Raw genomic sequence first — 20,134 nt, forward strand, 5'->3', positions numbered from 1 at the left:
GAAAACAGTCTCAGCAGGAACTGAGACACTCTGGCCTCTAATTTCATTTCACCCTCTTTATCTCAAAGCACAACTCAGCTGCACGTTAGGCCTTTGATTGGGCTGAAATGCTCTGATTCACTGGGCATTACTGAATAAACGCAGGAATGATGAAGTCTGATCTAAACCATATGGGCGTAGTGCAGTAGAAGGTATTCTGGGGAGGTTCCTACACAGATACTCAGGTTTACGTTCAGCCATCAGAGGAGAGAGTATAATACTATCCAGAGCGTTTCATTATCTACAGCCAATGAAGCAGAAACAGCTTTACGTACTAACTGACTGTAGAGGCTCTTTGACCCCACGAACAAAACTGACTTGAAAATGGAGTGCAGAGAAAACGCTGCTGGGGCGCTGTCTGAGGTTTTAGCGCTTGGCTCTCTTGGAAGGGGGCTCCTCTGATTTCTGTCCTCCCCGTGTTCTCACCGCAGGGGGACTGGCCTCCCGTTTACGGCCCCCCTTCACCGCTACCGCTGCCTGGCCCCTCGTCCCACTGCAAGAGGGAAACAAGGAACAAGTGTCAGTTCGTCTAAAGTGTCTTATTTAGGTGCTGTAAAAAAAATTGTCTTTGTTAATTCAAGAGTTACTCATGAAAAGTGTTGCAATAACAAGGAGTCCTTCACTTCATATAAGTGAACTTGGCGCGTCCACTTTTACATATTAAAAAAAATTGAGACATTTCTAAATACCCATTTAAAACTTTTATGTATTTAATTTAACAAAATAAAGGAACATTTCTGACAAAATCACCTACAAATAACTACAAATGGGTAGTAGAGAATTAAAATAAATAAACGAAACCCCAGAAAAACAGATGAGTGGAAGTAAAATACATTTTCTCACCGATAGTTAAAAAAAAAAACATTGCTTTAGTACTGTAATAATGGAAGTCTAATCTAGGCTAATACCTTAAATACTGTATACACGAATGGATAAGTTAGGTTTGTTGAGCTTTAGAAAAATAGATATTCAACCTTTTTTAACCCATTTGAAAAGTTTTTATTTCATCTTTTTCACTTGAAAATGTCTTTATCTCCTGAGAGTAAATACCGTATTTGGTAACAAGTACAATAAAAGGTAATGATGAGTTGTACGATGTAAACGTTTTAATTTAGGTTTATATATGTTTGACAATGGTCCTGTACCTGTGCTGTAATTCCAGATGTTTAATACAAACAGCTTAGGCCACGCAAAAAGATTTCTTATTTTGAGACTTGTAAATTAAAAAAAACATTTTGAAATTCCGGGAAAACTTTAAGTAAAATGTTGTCTTTCACAGAGCAGCGACCTCGTGGTCAGTTTTGGTCGGATTCCCCTTTAAGGTTGTTCATTCTGGTGGACCCTCAATGAGACAAACTCACCGTGTGCCAGCTGCGGTCTCCTCTTTCCCGTTCTGTCGACTTGCCCGGGTGGATGGTTTACTTGGCTTGTTTCTAAGGAGCAATAAAAACATTTCAACATGAAACAACAGTTGTTGCTGTAGTGCTAAATCTTCCCCCTCGCTCTAATTTAATAGGATGTGACAGTGATGATGCCTGCTGGGTGCTTCAGAGTGCAAACATTCAGCACTAAAACAACCAGAGGCTCATTCATCACCACACAGCATGACACTGTCTCCTAACTCTGACAGCACACCATCAAATATGAAATACTCACGTATTTTATCTGCAGCTATTCTGGAGTTAACTTAGTTGAATAATAGAAATATTAATAAAAAATGAAATATCAATGTATCCTCTCTCTTTGGCTGAGGTGGGGGCTTTGTTGCAGCGACGACGGCTGCGTTGATGCGATTTCCTATGCTGTGAAAGAAGTGTGTGGTTGGATGTTTACTCAGTTAGCAGCTGGCTAGTTAGGTAGCTAGCTCCAGTCTGTCTCAGAGGCTCAACTGATTTTCAGAATGTAGACCATGGCTTTAAGTTGACTGAAACATAAATAACACTTCTCCAGCAGACATAACGTTCGATTTTCAGTGGATGCAAAGTGTGTTGATCTTGTCGCTGTTGAACCCGACATTTTTTCATTTTCTGTGAAAAGCTGGTACGGAGCGGGCTCAGTGTCTTGTTTCACCCATAATGCATTGTGCCACAGGCTATCAGTCAGTCTTATATTAGTCACCCATAGGGAAGCTTTATGCAACCAGTAAAGTGTCTTTAACAAGTCTGACTTAACGTTATATTTTTAAAAGACACCAGGTCTATCTTTATGCAACTGGCCCCTGGCCTCATTCAATGTTGATTTCTTTACTGCAGGGTTTTTTTTTTTAACCAAAAACTGAAGTTCAGTAAAGTTTGAATTGTGGCTCCATAATTATGTGCAGACACTGGAGTGAAAACATTTCCACTGGTACATTAACATTAATATTATTGTCGTTATTACGGTTCATTTGTGTCTATGAGCTGCTAAATCACCTTTCAGCCTCCAGGCGAGCGGCTGACCGCGTGGTCGCTCTGGTTGCAGTCCCTTTTTCTTCATCTCCTTTCTCACCATCATCATCATCATCATCCTCTTCATTCTGCTCACTTTCTTCGGCCTTCTTGTCCTTTTTATCTGTGGGTAAGAAGATGAAAGGTTGCACCCATCATGGGTTTTATATCGAAACTCCATCGATCTGTTTCCCAAAATAGTTGTAGTAGTTTTACAATTCTTCAGTGTAAAATAAGCATTTTAATGACAAATGACCAAACTTGAATGACTCATATGTGCTTGCACCAACATATTACCTATGTACCTGCCAAACAGCATTATAAAGCTTAAAATAAGCATTAGTAATAATAATAATAATAATAATATAGTAAGTAAGTAATTATACCAATACAGTTGTAATGAACTGTGCTTAAGCGCCTTTTTAACAAAATATTTCTGCTTTATTTTGGCTAGAGCATTGAACCTCCTCACCTGGATCATCTGTGGCTGCTGCTGACTTCGGCAACCGTCCCCTCCGACCTGGTCTCTTTGGAGTCGTCTCTTGATCCTCTAGGTCCTCCTCCTCATCCTGAAGAAATAACAATGAATATTTAAGTCATTAAGTCTGATGAGAGTTCAAAATATATAAGTGAATGAGTGACGTACAGAGCGAAAGATTTAAAAAGGTAAGAGGTTAAACATGTGTTAAGTTCTTACACAGATAATAGAGGCCGTACAGAAACATTTCTAGATGCATAAACAGCATTTATAACATACAAACACATATTTTTAAGAACAGGGGTTGTGCCAACATACATCATCTGGTTTCTTCTCTTCGCTGCAGATCCCCTCTTCTTCTTCTCCTCTGCTCTCCTGTGCCTGGCTCTCTGAAGGGGAACAGCCTGGGAGAAAAAAACATTTAAAAAAATGTACAATATGGAGACTATAATGATCAAGGTAACTCAAGTTCCTCCTAACTCAGTTAAAATTGTGACATCTTGTCTGTGCAGTAAGTATTAAGGTCGTAGGTTGTGTGTTTTTAGATACCGAATGCGTCACCTGCACAGAAATGATCATTTCATATCAGAAAAAGTGTATAAAGTGCGTGTGTTTTTACTCACCACTGTCAGGTTGTTGCTCACTTTGTTCCTGTTGACTTTTGTCCTTATTCACCTCCTCTTCAGCTTCCTGCAAAGTTATATTTGAATACACATCAGGACACATAAATGGAAAAGTGAAAACAGACTTGGATGAATTGCAGACCAGGATGCAGCGGATGTTTTAATCCACTAAGACAACAAATCTCACCAGCACAGATTCCTCCTGTTCCTCTGATCTCTTCCTCTTCATTGCTGGTTTACCTGGATTGGAAATATATGACATTTCTTTAGTATCTCATCATCGTTTTCACATACAAGGACCACCCTGAAAATATTTTCTAAAGCCATAGCAAAGCTACCAGCAATTGCGAAATTACAGGCTGTTTCCAGTGATGACAGCAAAATATAGCTGGTTTAACACAGCATCACGCTATGAAATGCACCGATTAGCTGATGAGGTTTTGGCTCCCTCATTCTTTGAGTTGGTAATGCGTGTTCTGGCAGACATGTACCCACAACTCCCCATAACAGTGCACAGTTCTGTCAGTCATTAAAAACAAACGTACGTGTGTCAGTGGTCTCTTTGGAGTCAGAGCTTCCTGCAGCTTCAGTGTCTTCTGGATCAGGAGACGGCAGATTGACTGGACTTCCTTGGAGTGTCATTTTCTCTGGACTACTTTCCTCTGCGCTTCTCTACAGATTGGAAAAATATTGTGGAAAAACTCTATAAAAGATAAGGTACCGTGGAAAGCACTGAATGCTAATGTCCTCTGGTAAATATTGTTAATTGTGTCTGCTGACAGGGTTCAATCATGGTGTGTCACAAAATCACATGTACAGAAATATGGAGTGTCGCTGTAGTGAAAACACGCACCTCTTCCCTCTCAGCTGGTTTAATTGACAAAGTTTTATCGGCGCTCTCCTCGTTTTTGTTCTCATCTTTTTTCTGATTATCTAAAAAGAAGAAAAAAAAGCATCATCATAGAAAACAGTCCAGACTTTTACATTATTCTGTACCCTGCAACACTTATTAGCTGGCCTAGAGAATGACACCTGAAATCTTCATAGACGTGACAATCTCCCCAGCGTTGGCTTCTTTGGATGCAGCTCCTGGAAGTCTTTCACCGAGGCTCGGACTCTCCTCTAATTTCTCCGGTTCTTCGGGGTGGTCCTTCTCCGCCTCCTCAGTGGTTTTACATGATCGACCCCTGCGTGGTGTTTTGACGTCCACAATCATCTCCTGATGTGATTCCTGGGGGGAAAAAATGTCCATAAACAGAAATACAGTATGTACTTGCCGTCTTTTAAAAAGGGTTCAAAAGCCAATAAAGACAACATGAAAAAGGCTGTTTACCTCAGCAGGCGGTTGCTCTTTACTTTCCATTTCATCCCTCTCATCACCTGATCAGGTACAGAAACAATGAACACATTATTTAATAACGTTAAGCTCCTAGAGGAGAGCTCTTCGGTGGAACAACTTCATCCACAAATGGTTGATATTTTATCCATTTTAACTAAATGGATTATTTAAATCTAAACACAAACTTGGACGAATCAAATTCTAATTCTCTAGTATTTGAATATTAAAATCTTGGAAAGAAAATCTCACCAGATTCTTTCACTGCTGCAGTTTTCTGAGTGGACAGCTTTCGTTTACGTCTTCCTCGTCCCTCCGTCTTCTCTTCCTACATAACGAAACCACGTTAAGGGAGGGCAGGTGCTGTATCGACATCTAGATTTATCAAATATGTAAAAGCTGAATTTCAAACCAACTGCAGCGTCACCTTTTCTGACAGGTCTGATCCCTTCTCATCTCCCTGGCTATCTGTGCTGGAGACATTACCTGAAAAATACAAACAAATAGCAACAACTGACTACTTCTGTTATCATTTCTGCTATTATTTATACTATTCATATCATTCCAGTATATCCACTGCCATAATTATTATCTGACATGAGTATAGTATCATTGTAGTTGTTAATGTTATTATTGTGGTTGCCGTGCGTCTCTGGATCTGTGTCTCTTTCTATCCCTTTCCCCAAACCGGTCCACACAGATGGCAGCCCACCATAGAGTCAAGAGTCTCTCTGACGTTTCTGTCCGTTAAATTAAGTTTGTTATTGCCGCTGTGGCAGTTAATGTTACAATTACTTTCGATGTTTGCTCATGGGGTATTGTTGGTTCTTTGTAAATCATAAAGTGTGGTCTTGACCTACTCTATGTGTCCAGAAATAACTTTTGTTAGGATTTGACACTATAAATATAATTTAACTGCAAAATATTGATCAACTCTAAAAGGACTAACATTTAAATCAGTATTCAGCTCCACTTTTCTAAGAGTTCAGTGAGCTCTTAATGACGCATGAAAACTGTAAATATGTAATTTTACGTAAATTAGTTTAAGTATAAACTATAGATCAGATCACATTCGAGACTCACTCTAAAGACTAGTGAGAAGAAAATTCCAATTTGCATGTTTAGGGTTTTAAAATAGGACATTCTTTATCTCCTTGTGATCGGAAGTTCCTTATCTGGGCATACAATGTTCAGCTCTGTATATCTTGTGAATGTCCTTCCCTTTATCCTTTGATACAAGTATGACAAAGTTTATGATATGAATGTGACTAATGTTACTGACTTATCTTGTATGTCACCCAGCTAAATGCAGACTATGTGTTCATGTTTTGTATAAAAAGCGAGCAGCCCTCAGCCCGTCTCTCGATCAGCCTGCGTTTGTGTGTTTTAGAGCACAGTCCTTCTCTGCAGAAAATGCTTTAAGAATAAAACCATCAAGAAAAGCCAAAAATTGATTGGTGCCTAATCTTTGTTGACAGACTTTTCCCATAGCACTAGAGAATGAGAAAGAAAGCAGCAACAACTGAGGAGAATCATAACATGAGGGTCATTTTTTTTTACAACATGACTCACTTATTTGTTTGACCAGTTTGGACTGACTCTCGGATATACTTTCTCCGATCTCCTCAGTCTTCTGCGGGACATTGTGTTCCACCTTAACATAATTTATAAAAAAAAAACCACAGATCAACAAAAGGAATATAAGGCACACACACACACACACACACGGCAGACAGAAGATAGAGATCAGAGCAGATGGTCAGCAGATGTTACAGGTGGTTTGCATCTGAAAACTGTAAGTGAGCGTGACTGAGGCTGAACACTTACAGTTTCTGGATCACTCTTCTCTGTTGGGACATTTGTTTCCTCAGTCTTACTCTCCGCTTCACCTAGAGGTGAAAAGAAGTAAGGTTAAAATTTACCCTGTACCTACAGTATTTAAGTTTTCAATCCAAGTCAGATAATAGAAAGCGTTTACTGTTATCTACGTCCATCCTGGCCTGGTTGTTCTCAGCTACCACTCCCTCTGTCTATTGTTAAAGACATGACTTTGAATTTAAGTCTTGCATGAACATTTTAAGAACCAATATATTAATCTATTCATGTAAATCATGAATGGTTCCTTACCTTTGGACTTGTCTTTATGTCTGCAACATGTGGCTCAGTTTGCTCTAACGTAACGATAAGATGCAAAGTTAAGAGACAGCCAGAGGGGACCCATCTTGTTCTTTTTAACAAGAATGTTTTCAAGCACTCACCTTGTTCAGTGGACATTTCTAAGACTTTTTCAGAGGTTTCAGAAGCATCTGCAATCGTGCTTTCAATCGTTGTTCCTCTCACCTCTTCGGACACAACTGCACCAGCAGCTGAAATATTGTTGGAAGTTAAAAAATGTAAATGAGCACCATTAGTGATGCACACATGTTTTTTATCAAATCACAAAAATCACATTGGAAATCATAAAAAAAAATAGAATTGCATAGCTCAAAACAAGGTGTATTTAAAATAAAGTAGGAGACAAGTAAGTCTACCTTCTTTGCACTCTTCTGCTGCTGCTGCCATGTTTCCGTCTGTCGGTGTTTCAGGAGCAGTTTCTGCACCTTTGGTTTCATCCTCATTTGAAAGAGCTGTACATTCATTTGAGGTAGTGTTGTCATCCTATGTGGAAGACAGAAGAATCATTTTCAACGGCAAAATAAGGAAGAATGTCTTCATGCACCTTTTAAGGATTTAGGCTTGGAATCTGCTGCCACTACGGCTGTTCAAAGACCGTATTTCAGACTTAGTTTTAATTGACTGTAAATGCTTTTAACTATACTGTAATTGTATCTGGTGTATTTATTTAAATCTATTTTTAGACATTTCTGTATTTCTTTAGTATTCTTTATTTTCTACTCCAAAGCATGTGCATTTCTTGTATTTAAATTTTAAGCTATCATATATAGTTTGCTGATATATTTGAAAACATTTTTTATCATCTACATACATCAACATAGACAGGACAAATCCATTTAATTTTAAAATGTGACATTTTTTTACCTGTGGAGAAAGAGACTCAGACATTTCAGCCCTTGCCACCTCCATTTCTTTCACTGAATTTTCCGACACATCTGTGGGAGAGGCACATATTTCTTTTTAGGGAAGCATTCTGACATGTTTTGGTTTTCAATAAAACAACCATTTCATCATCACTTTTCATTTACCTGCAGGGTTTGGTTTTTTATCAACAAGCTCAACAGTTTGTTGAAATTCAACTGGTGACGGTTCAGAGGCTGTAAACTCAGCTTCAGCAGTGGTTTCCATCGGTGGGGGGGTCTGACTGACCTCTGGTTCTTCCCTGGTATTGTGACAAGTTAAGGTGGAGGACACTGTGCTGTCAGGAACCATGGAGAGCAGAGTCAGAGCCGCTTCTTTCATCTTCATGTCAGCGTCGTGCAGAGTCATCTCAGGCATCACGTCCTCTTTGCTGCTCTCGGGTAGAAGCCTTGCCTCTGCTGAGGTACAAACGTCCACGAGTGCCAGCAAAGCGTCTGCTTCGGCTGGCACAGCTGGCATCTCGCTCAGCCGTGACTCGGTTTCGCCTTCAGGTGGCTCAGGGGTGATATCACTCAGTGCGTCACAAGTATCGTCTGAGAACGAGGTGGTGACCGTGGTGGTGACGGGATCCGAGTCTGTGCTCGTGTCCTGAAGAAGAGAATGTTTCTTGGGCTGCTCCTCTGCATCAAGTGAGGAAACTGAAGACTTTGACGATTTATCAGATTTTTCCAGTCTGTCTTCTCGGGGTGTTTTCTTCTCCTCTTGGCTATCATCCTTCTTTTCTGAGACTTTATCCTTCTTCTCTGTTTTTTTCTTTGCGCTCTTAATTTCTGATTTCTCATGGAGAGGTTCCTCTGAGACTTTGCGCTGTTCCTTCACATTTCCCTCTTTTTTCTTCTCCTTTGTGGTCTCCGGTTTGCTGATGGGTGCACCTCCTGTACTTTTGACTTCTGAACTCTGAACTTTATTATCTGTCTTCGATACTGATAGAGTCTTTGATTTAGATTTTTCCACGATTCTTCCCTTTTCTGCTGGTTTGACCCGTTTTGGATCTTTGTCCATTTCAGAGCTGGACTTGCTTGATTTCTGGCTGTCTTGATCTGCTTTACTCTTTTCCTTCTCGCCGTCTTTACTATCGGTTTTAGATTTGGGTTTGTCTCCTAGCCTGTCATCAGTGTGGCTCTTTGACCTTTTCAGGACTTCCTTGGAGTGTTTATCTCTCTTCTTGCTGCTGTCGGACCCGGGCTCCATGTCAGACCGATCCTCAGAAGAGCCGGCAGAATCAGGTCGGAGCAGCTGCTTGAAATCACTTTTAGCTGAGGTTTTCTCTCCTTTGACTTTTTCCTTTTCTTTGCTCTTATCCTTATCTTTCTCCTTTTCTCTATTTTTGTCCTTCTCTGCTTTGACAGTCTCCATCAATGGAGCTTTTGCTTTCTTGACAGTTGCACCTTTAGGACCCTCGTCTGCTACTCCTTCAGATGATTTTCCTTCTCTTGTGGTGCCGGCCGTTTTCTTCTCACTTTTAATCTTGAGCTTCTTCTCACCTTTCTCTTCAGAGGACACTTTAACAGCAGCACTTTCCTTCTGCTGAGATTCATCTGCCTGATGTTCGGATTTTTTCTCCTGCTTTTGTTTGAGTTTGGTGCGTTCATCGGACAAGCTGCGTTCTTTCTCTTTGCGTTCTTTAGAGTGAAGTTCTTTACGGGACAACCTATCGAATTTCCCAACTGAGCGTTGTTTCAGAGCCTCTTGGGAGCCTTGCTCCAACTCCAGGATGAAGGAGTGCGTCCGACTTTTGTCAGACAACTTTCTGGTTTCACTGGAGTCTTCTGAGACGCTGCCGCTCATCCTTCTATGCCTCTCATCAGAAGATGCTGATTCGGACACATTTCTTATCAGTTTTGGTTGTGGAGGCTTTGAGGCTGTAGATTTCACTTCCTGATGAAACAACAAAATACAAAAATGCTTGTTACAACTCACTAATCCTGTCACTTAAGATGAAATCTGTTTTATCCATGATGGCTTTCACGTACCTCTTTCTTCGAGCCGTCTGTATCTCCTCTCTTTTTGCCTGAAACATCTCCCTCTTTCCTGAAGGGCGAAATTAATGAATGCATTTAGAGTGTACAATGCAAACACAGAGTTGCCAATTTATTAGAACACCAAGCTAAAATAAATGAATTCTAATACAACACTGCTGCAATAAATCCTAACCTCATGAAGGTTATAATGTTCAGTTTCTAGTAAGTTGATCTGTATTACAATATAACCTTCTTGAAGGTAGGATTTATTTTAGAAGTGTTGTGTTAAATTTCAAATGAGTAAGTATCTAAACATTGTTTTGTTCAGCAGCTGCTGCATTACTTTGCATCTGAGCTATAATTACCAACCTTGAGTCCAGCTTCCTCTTCCTGTTGAGAGCCATTTTTTTCTCCAGAACTTTCTTTTCTTTGCGAGCCTCTTTGGCTCCAGGGCGGTCCAGCCCAGCAGAGTCAGCACTCTTTTGTTTTTTGATATCTGTGTAAGAAATAAAGCGTTGTTAATGATCTGACAGTTAAAAGTAAACAAAGCTATTCTTATGGGAACAATGAGAAAGTGCAAAACAAATTGGACTTCACACGCTGCAATTTACAGATTTTGGACAGATGTAACACTTCCGCACTTTTGGGGAGGAACAAGAAAGAAAAATAGCGGAAGAGGTGAAAAAACAGAGGGCGACAAGAAAGTTTGAAGCCAAATTCAAGCCCACAACCATGAAAGCACTTGACAGCAGACGGCTCACACAAAATACCTTGTTCTTCAGCCTGTGCTGCTTTCTGTTTACGCTTCTCTTCCATTCGCTCTCTGTTCTGTTGTCTCTTGAACAGCCTCTCCTCTTTGTCCTTTGCCTACAGGAGCAAAGAAAAAAAATCTTTGGTTTTAAAGTTGGTGACCAAGTAAAGCCTTTGATTTAGCTAAAAATAGAATTGAAGCCCTGCTGACGCTGCACCTTTAACGTTAATACAACTCACCGCTGATCTCCGGCGTTCTTCCACAGTGATTTCATCATCCGAGTCGCTATAGTAACGGGAGTAGAGGAAGGGCTTGTGCACATAGGCCTTGCGGCGAGGTTTACGCTCTTCTTCTTCAGCGTCTCCACTGGCTTGTTTCTTATCTGATTTCCCATCTTCATCTGGTGGGAAAAAAACAGAGGCAGGAAAATTTAACAATCCAACATAGAGAGCAGCGCTGAAAATTACAAATCTGTGGTAGAAGAGACAATATTTAACACTTTATGATACTGTAAACAGTTTAAATTAGTTTGAAAAGTCGAGACCATCTGATTGAAGCTCCCCCTCTTCAGAAGAATCAGACAGCAGGTCATAGTCTTCACTTTGTCCCTCGAATGACGACAGGTCGCTGGTGTGGACGGAGCTCACTGTGATGTCGCTCAGGCCGTCCAGGTCAGAGTCCTCCAAAAAGTATTCTGTAGATAAATGTAAACATACATTATTCAGTGTAGAGATGAAGATGAGATGATGTAGAGTAAAGATCAGTATTTCATCTCAATTTTTTCCACAACTTAAATGGTTTTCATATTTTCATGTGTCTTGATCAAGTATTCTATAGCTGTTGTAATAATCAGGATAAACTCCTATCTCTCCTTCCAAGTATTAGGAAGTGTCCTCAGCATCATCGGGAGTAACAGTGAGACGATTACTAATAAAAGCAGTGGGTCCCAGGTTTTGTGGATTACTGTCAAAGATCCCCTCTGTGAAATCCTTAACTTCTCTAACCATAGACATTGTAAAATCTCACGTATCCAACTATTATGAGTCTGTGGAGAAACATGTTTCCATTCAAGCAGAAGGTTACGTCTGGCGAGCAGGGTGGTAAAGGCCATGACACGCTGTGTAGTAATGGGCAGATTTTTAGACGGCGGAAGCCCAAAGAGAGCAGTCAGGGGATTTGGTTACAAATATGTGTTAAGAGCCTGTTTGAGGGTTTGGAATATATCGGACCACAATTCAGCAAGCTTCTGGCACGTCCAGAACATGTGTGCGTGGTCTGCTGGGAACTGCTTACAGCGGTTACAAGCCTCACTGTGACTAGGGTATATCTTAGCCAGTTTTGCGTTGGTGAAATGGGCTCTATGAAGCACCTTCCACTGTAATAGGCCGTGCCTGGCACAAATCGTGAATGAGTGAAGCAGTTTTAAAATGTCCCTCCACTGATCATCAGTAATGTCTACCCCCAAATCCTTTACCCATGCCTTTTGAGGTGATAAAGTGGGGACTGGGCTCAGAAGAGCAATCTTATTATAAATGACACATATCAGTCGTTTGTGTTGTACGCTGTGAGATGAGAATTGGTCCATCTCAGCTTCGGAAAATGTGGGATTTACTTTGGATAAAATGAAGACTTTAAGACTTCAAATGACTATTTGAAGGTACCGAAAAAAGTGCCTATTAGGCAGGCTGTATTTTGTCTGACATAAATGCAAAGGACACAAAAACACCTTTGTCATACAGGTAATTAAGCGTTTTGAGGCCCTTATCCGACCATATGCGAAAAGTAGGATCAGTACAGGAAGGGAGAAGGTTGAAAAAATGCCGTCATATCTATTATCAAAGACATAAAAAGCAAAAAAAATACAGCATATCACATGCATTTGGACCTCAAGAATTATTTTCTGTCAATCAACTACAAGTCAACTAATCAAGCATGCTCTTTATAACTACCATAAGTGTGTCTACCATAAGATATGCATAATTCCCTTAATTGTTACAGCTTTTGTGCATGCTTTATGACCAAAGCACATACAGATAGTGATGGTACGACAGCTCACCTTCCTTTATCCTCTCTCGGGCTTTCTGCTTGGCCTGACTTGTAGATTTCAGCAGATCATCCTCCTGCTTCTCCTCTGTGGGTTTTCCACTTGTTTTGCCGGCAGCTTTATCTCTCTCCTCCCCTGTCTGCTCCTGAACTCCTGACTCCTCTTCTTCCATCTTCACCTCATCTATTAACCCCTCTTTCCCCAGATCTATCTGTTCTTGAGTGTCCTCTGTCTTCACTTCTAACGCCTGGATCTCCGATGCCAGCTCCTCTGCTTCTTCAAGTGTCCTCCCATCATGATGGCCGTCTCCTTCCTCGTCAAAACTCATATCCTGCTCGCCCTCCTCCACCAGCTGCATTGGCTCATCTTGGCCCCTGCGTCCTTTATCTGAGCTCGCCCTGACGCTGGCTTCCTGGTTGAGAGAGGTTATGGTTTCAAGGATGGACATGGCGTCACTGGCTGCAGTTGTAGCCGGAGCGGACGACGAGGCTGTAAAAACGTTGCATGTTAACTTGGTAAGTATGAGCGAGACACTGTTTATGAGAACGTCCTCATATTGTTGGTCATGGCTGGTAAAGGGATAAAAAGCTGTGTACCTTGCTCAGGAATGCTGCTATCTGGTTTGGTCTCTGTTGGAGGCAGTGGTGGCAGTGGCTCCTCAGAGCAGCTGCCAGGTGACAGAAATTCGCGGACCACCCTCTCCACCTGCGGCCTGAAGATGTGGTTGATTTTGGGATCCACCACCTGGGCCACAATCCTGTCCACTCCCTGCTCCAGCATCCCAGATCTGAGAGGCACAGCAAAGCGTGAAACCAGTTCTGAAACACTGAGCTATTTCTAGCTGTGCTACTAGTGCAAGCAGAGAGCGATATTGCTCCATTCTCACTTACTGCAGCACGAGTTGTCTGATGTTGTTTCTCAGCTGGTTCTTGTTCAAATGAGGGCTCCATGTGTGGTTAGAAAGGTGATTAGAGACAAAGTTGTCCACTCGTTGTTTCAGGTTCAAGTAAGCTGGCTGCAAAAAAAAAAAAAAGGTTTATATATCAGTTTGTTTACATAAGAGAAGTCTAATATGGAGTTCACCTCTCAGGGGTTAAACATGAGTAACACCACTATGGAGGATTACTTAGTCTGAATGATATTTTAGCAGATCAAAGGAATTTGTTCAAACATAGCCCATAGAACATATAAAACATTAATACTTGCTTATTTGGTGTAATAACAGTGTTCTATGGTAGTTCCTGTTTTGTTTTGTTTTTTACTTCAAAGCCCAGTTTGTAAGAAAAGCAATAAAAAGTGAACGGAGTTGTTTAATTTGGCTATTATTAATATTATGATGTTGTCACAAACCAATGATACAACATGCCAGCCCCAAATGGATCAACATCAGATGTACATCCTTACCAAATCTCTAAATTGGATTTGATGCTGTACTAAAATGAATGAAAATCAATGACTGCCTCAAATGTAGTAAACTAATGTGCTCTGAAAAAATAAAATAAAACAGGGGTGTAGCTTTAGTAGCCCAATAAAGGCACTTTGCTATCAATGTTTCCTAACATAGGCTCAAAAATAAATAAACGTTACATTATCACTTAGACGTTATGACTGTTTTCAACCGTTACATTTGAATTACACGTTTTGAACGTTGAATTCGAATTAGACGTTATGAACGTTTTCAACCGTTACCTTTGTATCAACGTCTGCCAGGCAGTCCCTCCTGAACTGGTCGAAGAGTCCCTGTGTTTTTAAATGATTCACGATCATTGAGACCAGCTGCGGGTCTCCGGGCGGTAAACCAGCCATGTCTGAATGTAATGAGCGTTAAAACTTGGATTCGGTTGATTTAAACTTTCAATACTGACAACACATCAGGCAATATCCGACTTTGAACGACAGGCTTCTGTTGTGGTCTGTGAAGTTCTGAAGCAGGTTTGAACCGGAAATAGTTAATCCTATGAAGAAGAAGAAGAAAAAAACTGCCCCACTGAACCGGAAGAGCTTTAAAAGCGAGGGCTTCTCTATCAAAATAAAAGTACAAGGTTGGTTATGTAGTGCCTTTGGAAGCTCTCAAAGGAAGAGAAGTTACCGATATATGCAACAACATATGCAGAGACAATGCAAAGATTTGGTCCAAAGACTTATAAAGTAACGTTAAACGTGGAAATGCACAAATGAAGCATGTTTTTGCTTGAAATGTTATGGTAATATTTTGTCCATCCTCGTTGTCGTGTAACGTTATGTTCATACTGTATAATAGCGACTTCTAGCGGTTTGAATGCAGCAAGAAACATCCACGTTTTCTCGTCTCCACTTGACATGTTGTCCGTTTATTCAGTGTTTTGATTTGTCTTATCGATTAACCGAATTAATACGACTTATTAATATTTATGTTGTTCCGACAACTCAGTTCTTGTTGAATTAGCCAGCTGATGTTTGCCAGAAAAGACAAAACCAATGGCAGCGGTGGGATTCGAACCCACGCCCCCGAAGAGACTGGAGCCTTAATCCAGCGCCTTAGACCGCTCGGCCACGCTACCGCAAACTTCTCTCACGGGAAGGTGGATTTCTCAATGTCAAAAAAGGCACGACTGTCCTATGCTGCGATTGTTAAAGTTACACTGGTAGACAGCTGGTCGCTACATCATATTTCAGAGATTATTCAACCAGTTCTGTTTCCTACGAAGGATGCATTCATCCATGAACTGAGTATTTAGTCTTCCTTATGATGTTCTGACATTGTTGGGGTCTGCCAGGTGGTCACATTTACGCACATAAGATACAAGAAGCCTCCTGAATGAAAGTTGAAACGTCTTCCTGGACAAATAACCAAGTCCAGTTGCTTTTACTTAAATTTCTTTGGGGGAAACTGACCTGGAAAGGTGAGAATGAGAATATTCACACGATCATTTAAAAGATAAATTATTCATTTTAAGTTCACAGCTCATTTTTATAATATTTATTAGAAATTTAAAAGGTGGATGAATAAAACATGCTTTCTTCCCCAGCCTTGAAACACCTCATCTTAAATGATTTGAGAATATAGTCACCTTTAATAAGTCTAACAGTAGTACTTTGGTGTCAACACCGTCCGATACTTAAATCCAAGAGTGTCCATTTAAAAAGTTTCAGAGAAGAAATGACAATAAAACAAAAACAAATAAGCCATACTAGACAAAGATAAGGACATCACACTGTACAATATAAAAAGTGGGTATGCATTTATACCCATCGAATGTGCCAGAATAATGGCAGTTTGAAGCCCATGGCAGTGAAACTAAAACGTGCTGGCCTTGAGTCTCTTGTGAAGGACAGATAAAACACCCCTCAGTGAGAGGGAGGGAGGGAGGGAGGGGGGCAGGCAGGCAGGCAGGCCAGGTGGGCTCAGGACTTCTTGTTGGGGCAGATGGGGGGTAGGACTCGGCGGGAGTTGGCGCGCACCCATGGGTGATCAATGACACTCTGTAGTGAGAGACGAGCGATAGGGCTGTGACGCAGCAGCTTGCCAATCAGGTCCCGTGCACCATCTGAGATGTTTTTGGGGAACTTCAAATCCACCTGAAAACAGTAAGATAGCATCTATTAATAAAATCTTAACAATGACAGTAGAAAAAACACCTTCCTCAGAAGAATATCACATGCTTGTTGTTGCAGAAAGGTAAAGTGGGGTCTCTTCCTTTGGAAAAGCTTATGAGACATCCAACACCAACCTTCATAATTCTTTTGTACGTTTCTGTATGGCTGGCCGTTTCAAAAGGTGGGTTGCCGACCAAGCATTCGTAGCAGAGGACCCCGATGCACCACAGGTCCACCTTCTCACTGTGGGTGTGGCCCTCAATCATCTCTGGAGGGAGATAATCTAGTGTCCCGCACATTGTACGACGTCTGGATGGGTTAAAAAAAAGAAAAAAAAGAGTGGTGAGACAGGAAGGTAGAGAAGCAGCAACCAGCAGATTCATGTGACACGATACAGCAGTATCAGGTAGTTTCTAACACAGTTATGCACTGTCATTATAGAGCTTAGTGGTTCCTCACCTTAGAGAAGGTGCATGGACAGACCACCCAAAATCTGCGATTTTTAGCTCTCCCCGATAGCCGAGAAGCAGATTCTCTGGCTTGATGTCACGATGAATCACTTTCTTCTCATGGCAATACAACAGTGCATCGGATATCTCCTCCATGTACTAGAAATGTAAAGAGGTTGACATTAGATCACAATAAAACTTTAACAAGATTTTAAATAATACAGATTATTCAAGATGAAATGAGATCAAACTGCTCTTCTACAGTAAGGATTTTCTAATCATTCACAAACTAGATGCACTGACAAACTATAAATAGCACAGATAAAAAGCAACAACTCATACTGTGGCAGTACGCTGTTCATCAAATCTTCCACATCTCTGTAGCTCCTTGTACATTTCACCCCGTGGGGCGTACTCGAGCACCAAGAAGACCCTCTTTCGGTCATGGAAATAATTGTAGAAGCGCAAAATGTTGGGGTGCCTGGGGAAAAGACAGAATACGTTTTGAGGAATCTTTTAGATTATGTTGTGTTTCCAAAACAAAGTGAACAAAATTCAAAGTCGGCATGTTCATAGCACAAGATCCAAATTCCTATTTGAGTGGAAGTTGAATTAATGTTTTTCTGGTATACATGTGATACGCTACTCATTTAAAAAAAAGGACTGGAAAAAAACACAAGCTGGTTACCTTTAGAGAAATGTAGCTCAAAGCACATCTAACCTACAAATAATACTTGTGAGTCTTTGACATGTGTACCTGAAATTGTCAGTAGATGGTAGCAAATAGCTTGCAAGGAAGTTATAGAGAAGTTGTAATAGGGCTCCTTTTAATCCGAATGAATCAAATGAGTAATTACTCCTTAATGGTTGGTTGTTGAGATTATGAAAATGTTTATCAGGATACTCACTTGAGATGAGCCTGAATCTCAATCTCCCTCCTGAGTTGATGCTCCACGCCCTCACTCTCCATCTGTGACTTGAACAACACCTTCAGCGCCACGATGGACTGCAGCTTCTTCACTCTCGCAAGGTAGACATTACCAAATTTGCCCTTCCCTAGTGGCCGACCGATGTCAAAATCATCAATGGAGATTTTCCTGATGGAGAGTTCGAAGATGGTTATTTTCATGTAATCACTTGTATGAAAACATTACATAAGAGCTGAGCTGGCAACCCATGAAAACTCAAGAAGTACCAGAAATATACTTACTTTGAGGCTGCACTAGAGGATGAGGCAACACACTCTCTCCCAGGGCCTGAAAATGATAATATAATCAAAACAGGCACATTTTTGTTTGACTGTTGTCTGTATGTGAGGAAGGTGATGTTACCTGTGATAGCATTTTTGTCCATCTCTGTCCGTGGCTTCACCTGAACACGTTGTGGGCCTCCCGTCATGCTTGGTGTTGCAAACTGATAATCAGAAGCCCACACACAGAATTAGAAACGCATTGATACGTTTTTGTTTCAACTAAATCGTTTCCAAGACTTTTAGATACCCGTATCAGCCAAAGCTGGCATGATCTATTTTTCAGTGGTAGTACAATTGCTTGTAGGGATGGGAATCGAGAACCAGAAACGCATGCCACAGAGCTGATCAATTCCTTTTATCGATGCAAAGTATTGACAGTTGCACGATACAAAACAATGACATCAAACTCATGTCGTCTTGTGATGTCTGATTTTTTTTTTTCCCCCACACGACACTGATCAGGAACCACTCAAGAACCCATAAGCATAATCAATAATGGCATTGATGTCAATAAAGTCTCACCAATTCCCACCCCTAGTTGCTTGAACACTGCAGGCAAATGTACACATTTTTTGAAAAAAATATTACGTCTTACCGGTCGTTGGAAAGCCCTGGGCTCATAATTTTCCTTATTCTGTAAAGAAATAAATACAGCTCATATTAACTCACAATACATTTCAGTTTGAGTGAATTTTCTCATCAGACAGTTCTGTTTAAGCTTTGAGTTGTGTTTTATTTTTAGACAATGCTTGAAGAATGCACAGCAAGCAGGAGGTTAAAGTAAATTTGCACAAATTAATATCGAAAAGACTCCACAGTGCATACATTCTCCAGGTTTGTTTGTTTTTGAAAGACTTTTTTTGAAGATTTTTAGGTGCAGCTGCTTTGCTCAATTTCTGTGCCAACTCTATGAAACCAGAATGTTGCGTCAGCGGTGTGGGCTCAACCGGTTTCCCTGTTTACTGTGACTTTCACCTGAATGTGCAAGGAGCGATTTGTAACAGTTTGTGTTTAGCAGAGAGAAGGCTATATTCTGATGTGTTGCCCACCTTGGACAAAATGGTAAACATATTTGATACAATCTACAACTAAAACCACAAACAAAAGATTATGAATCAGTCCTTAAACATTTAGGCCTATGTGATCTTCCTTGTCCTGCCACACTATTGACTAAGGTAGCAATGCACAGGAACAATTGAGCTAAAGGATTCAATGTGCCTTACAAATGTCTGTTTAACATTTACATATGATATAGAAATATATGAATGTTGATAATGATAATAATCATTTCAATGTCTTAGTATTGTATGTACAGTAAAAAGCTGCGTCTATAGGATTTAGACCACCCTGTACTTTATTTTTGTTATAGGGGTCACTGCTTGATCTCTTTCTGCTAACAGGTCCTTGGCCTAAATCATTTTGGTGTTAAAAATAAAACTGTGTTAGACTGTACAAGTGCTCTTCTGGTCGGGTATTTTCAGTGTACAAATTCAATGCATATTGTGCAAATACCTGCTATGTATGGTATAATGTCATACATGAGTTGGGCCGTTGTAGTGAAGACAAGACACACAAACAAAAGACAATTTATATAATTTAAGGGGAATTAGAAGGATTGGCATTTATTCAGTTATATTATACTCGTATTATCTAATGTGGGTTCAGTTTCTCTTATTACGTGACTCCATTTATAAATGATAAAAGGCTCAGTAGGCCACTGTTAGGTCATGTTAATGAGGCTAACTTTACCGTTGCCTCATGTTGGGTGTAATGCAGGTACTATGCTACTTACTACTCACCGGGTTTGTTGAGTTTATATAGCACCTGCTACTTTTACGTTATAACATTTGTCGTGGACGCAATGTTACGTCTTATTAACTTTAACACAAGAGAACGTGGCGTCATGCTACGCTAGCTTAGAACGGTAACGTTAGCAACTGGGTCCTACTTTCGCGTACATGAATCATTCGTTGTCTGTTTCCTCAGCCGTATTTCGCTAATAAAGAGCAAGAAAAAAATAGTTACCTGCATCGTAGTGAAGAATTGAAGTATGGACGTTTTTAACTTAAGAAAGCGCAGCAGCGTTACTATTTTGAACTTCCC

General features: G+C 40.5%; 2 protein-coding genes across 2 annotated transcripts; both read right to left on the reverse strand.

Moving 5' to 3' along the window:
• bod1l1 (biorientation of chromosomes in cell division 1-like 1) lies at positions 1–14,562 on the reverse strand. Its single transcript, XM_083915073.1, has 30 exons — positions 14,444–14,562; positions 13,645–13,769; positions 13,351–13,541; positions 12,767–13,243; positions 11,255–11,404; positions 10,950–11,110; positions 10,730–10,826; positions 10,329–10,455; positions 9,972–10,029; positions 8,106–9,876; positions 7,942–8,012; positions 7,434–7,560; positions 7,161–7,268; positions 7,030–7,073; positions 6,881–6,932; positions 6,730–6,791; positions 6,475–6,556; positions 5,330–5,388; positions 5,155–5,230; positions 4,900–4,946; positions 4,599–4,797; positions 4,420–4,499; positions 4,112–4,238; positions 3,754–3,806; positions 3,567–3,633; positions 3,262–3,347; positions 2,938–3,034; positions 2,451–2,589; positions 1,401–1,472; positions 1–532 (listed from the first exon to the last, which is right to left on the reverse strand). Exons 1-30 carry the CDS (start codon positions 14,558–14,560, stop codon positions 406–408), a joined length of 5,049 nt encoding a protein of 1,682 aa, XP_083771199.1. The 5' UTR covers positions 14,561–14,562; the 3' UTR covers positions 1–405.
• A 1,351-nt stretch (positions 14,563–15,913) lies between these two features.
• Positions 15,914–20,134, reverse strand: aurkb (aurora kinase B). The gene is made up of 9 exons (XM_083914721.1): positions 20,057–20,134; positions 18,627–18,665; positions 18,111–18,192; positions 17,990–18,035; positions 17,688–17,876; positions 17,122–17,260; positions 16,790–16,938; positions 16,465–16,639; positions 15,914–16,312 (listed from the first exon to the last, which is right to left on the reverse strand). Exons 1-9 carry the CDS (start codon positions 20,060–20,062, stop codon positions 16,139–16,141), a joined length of 999 nt encoding a protein of 332 aa, XP_083770847.1. The 5' UTR covers positions 20,063–20,134; the 3' UTR covers positions 15,914–16,138.

This window comes from Echiichthys vipera (assembly GCF_963691815.1).
Source record: "Echiichthys vipera genome assembly, chromosome: 6".
Taxonomy (NCBI): Eukaryota; Metazoa; Chordata; class Actinopteri; order Perciformes; family Trachinidae; genus Echiichthys; species Echiichthys vipera.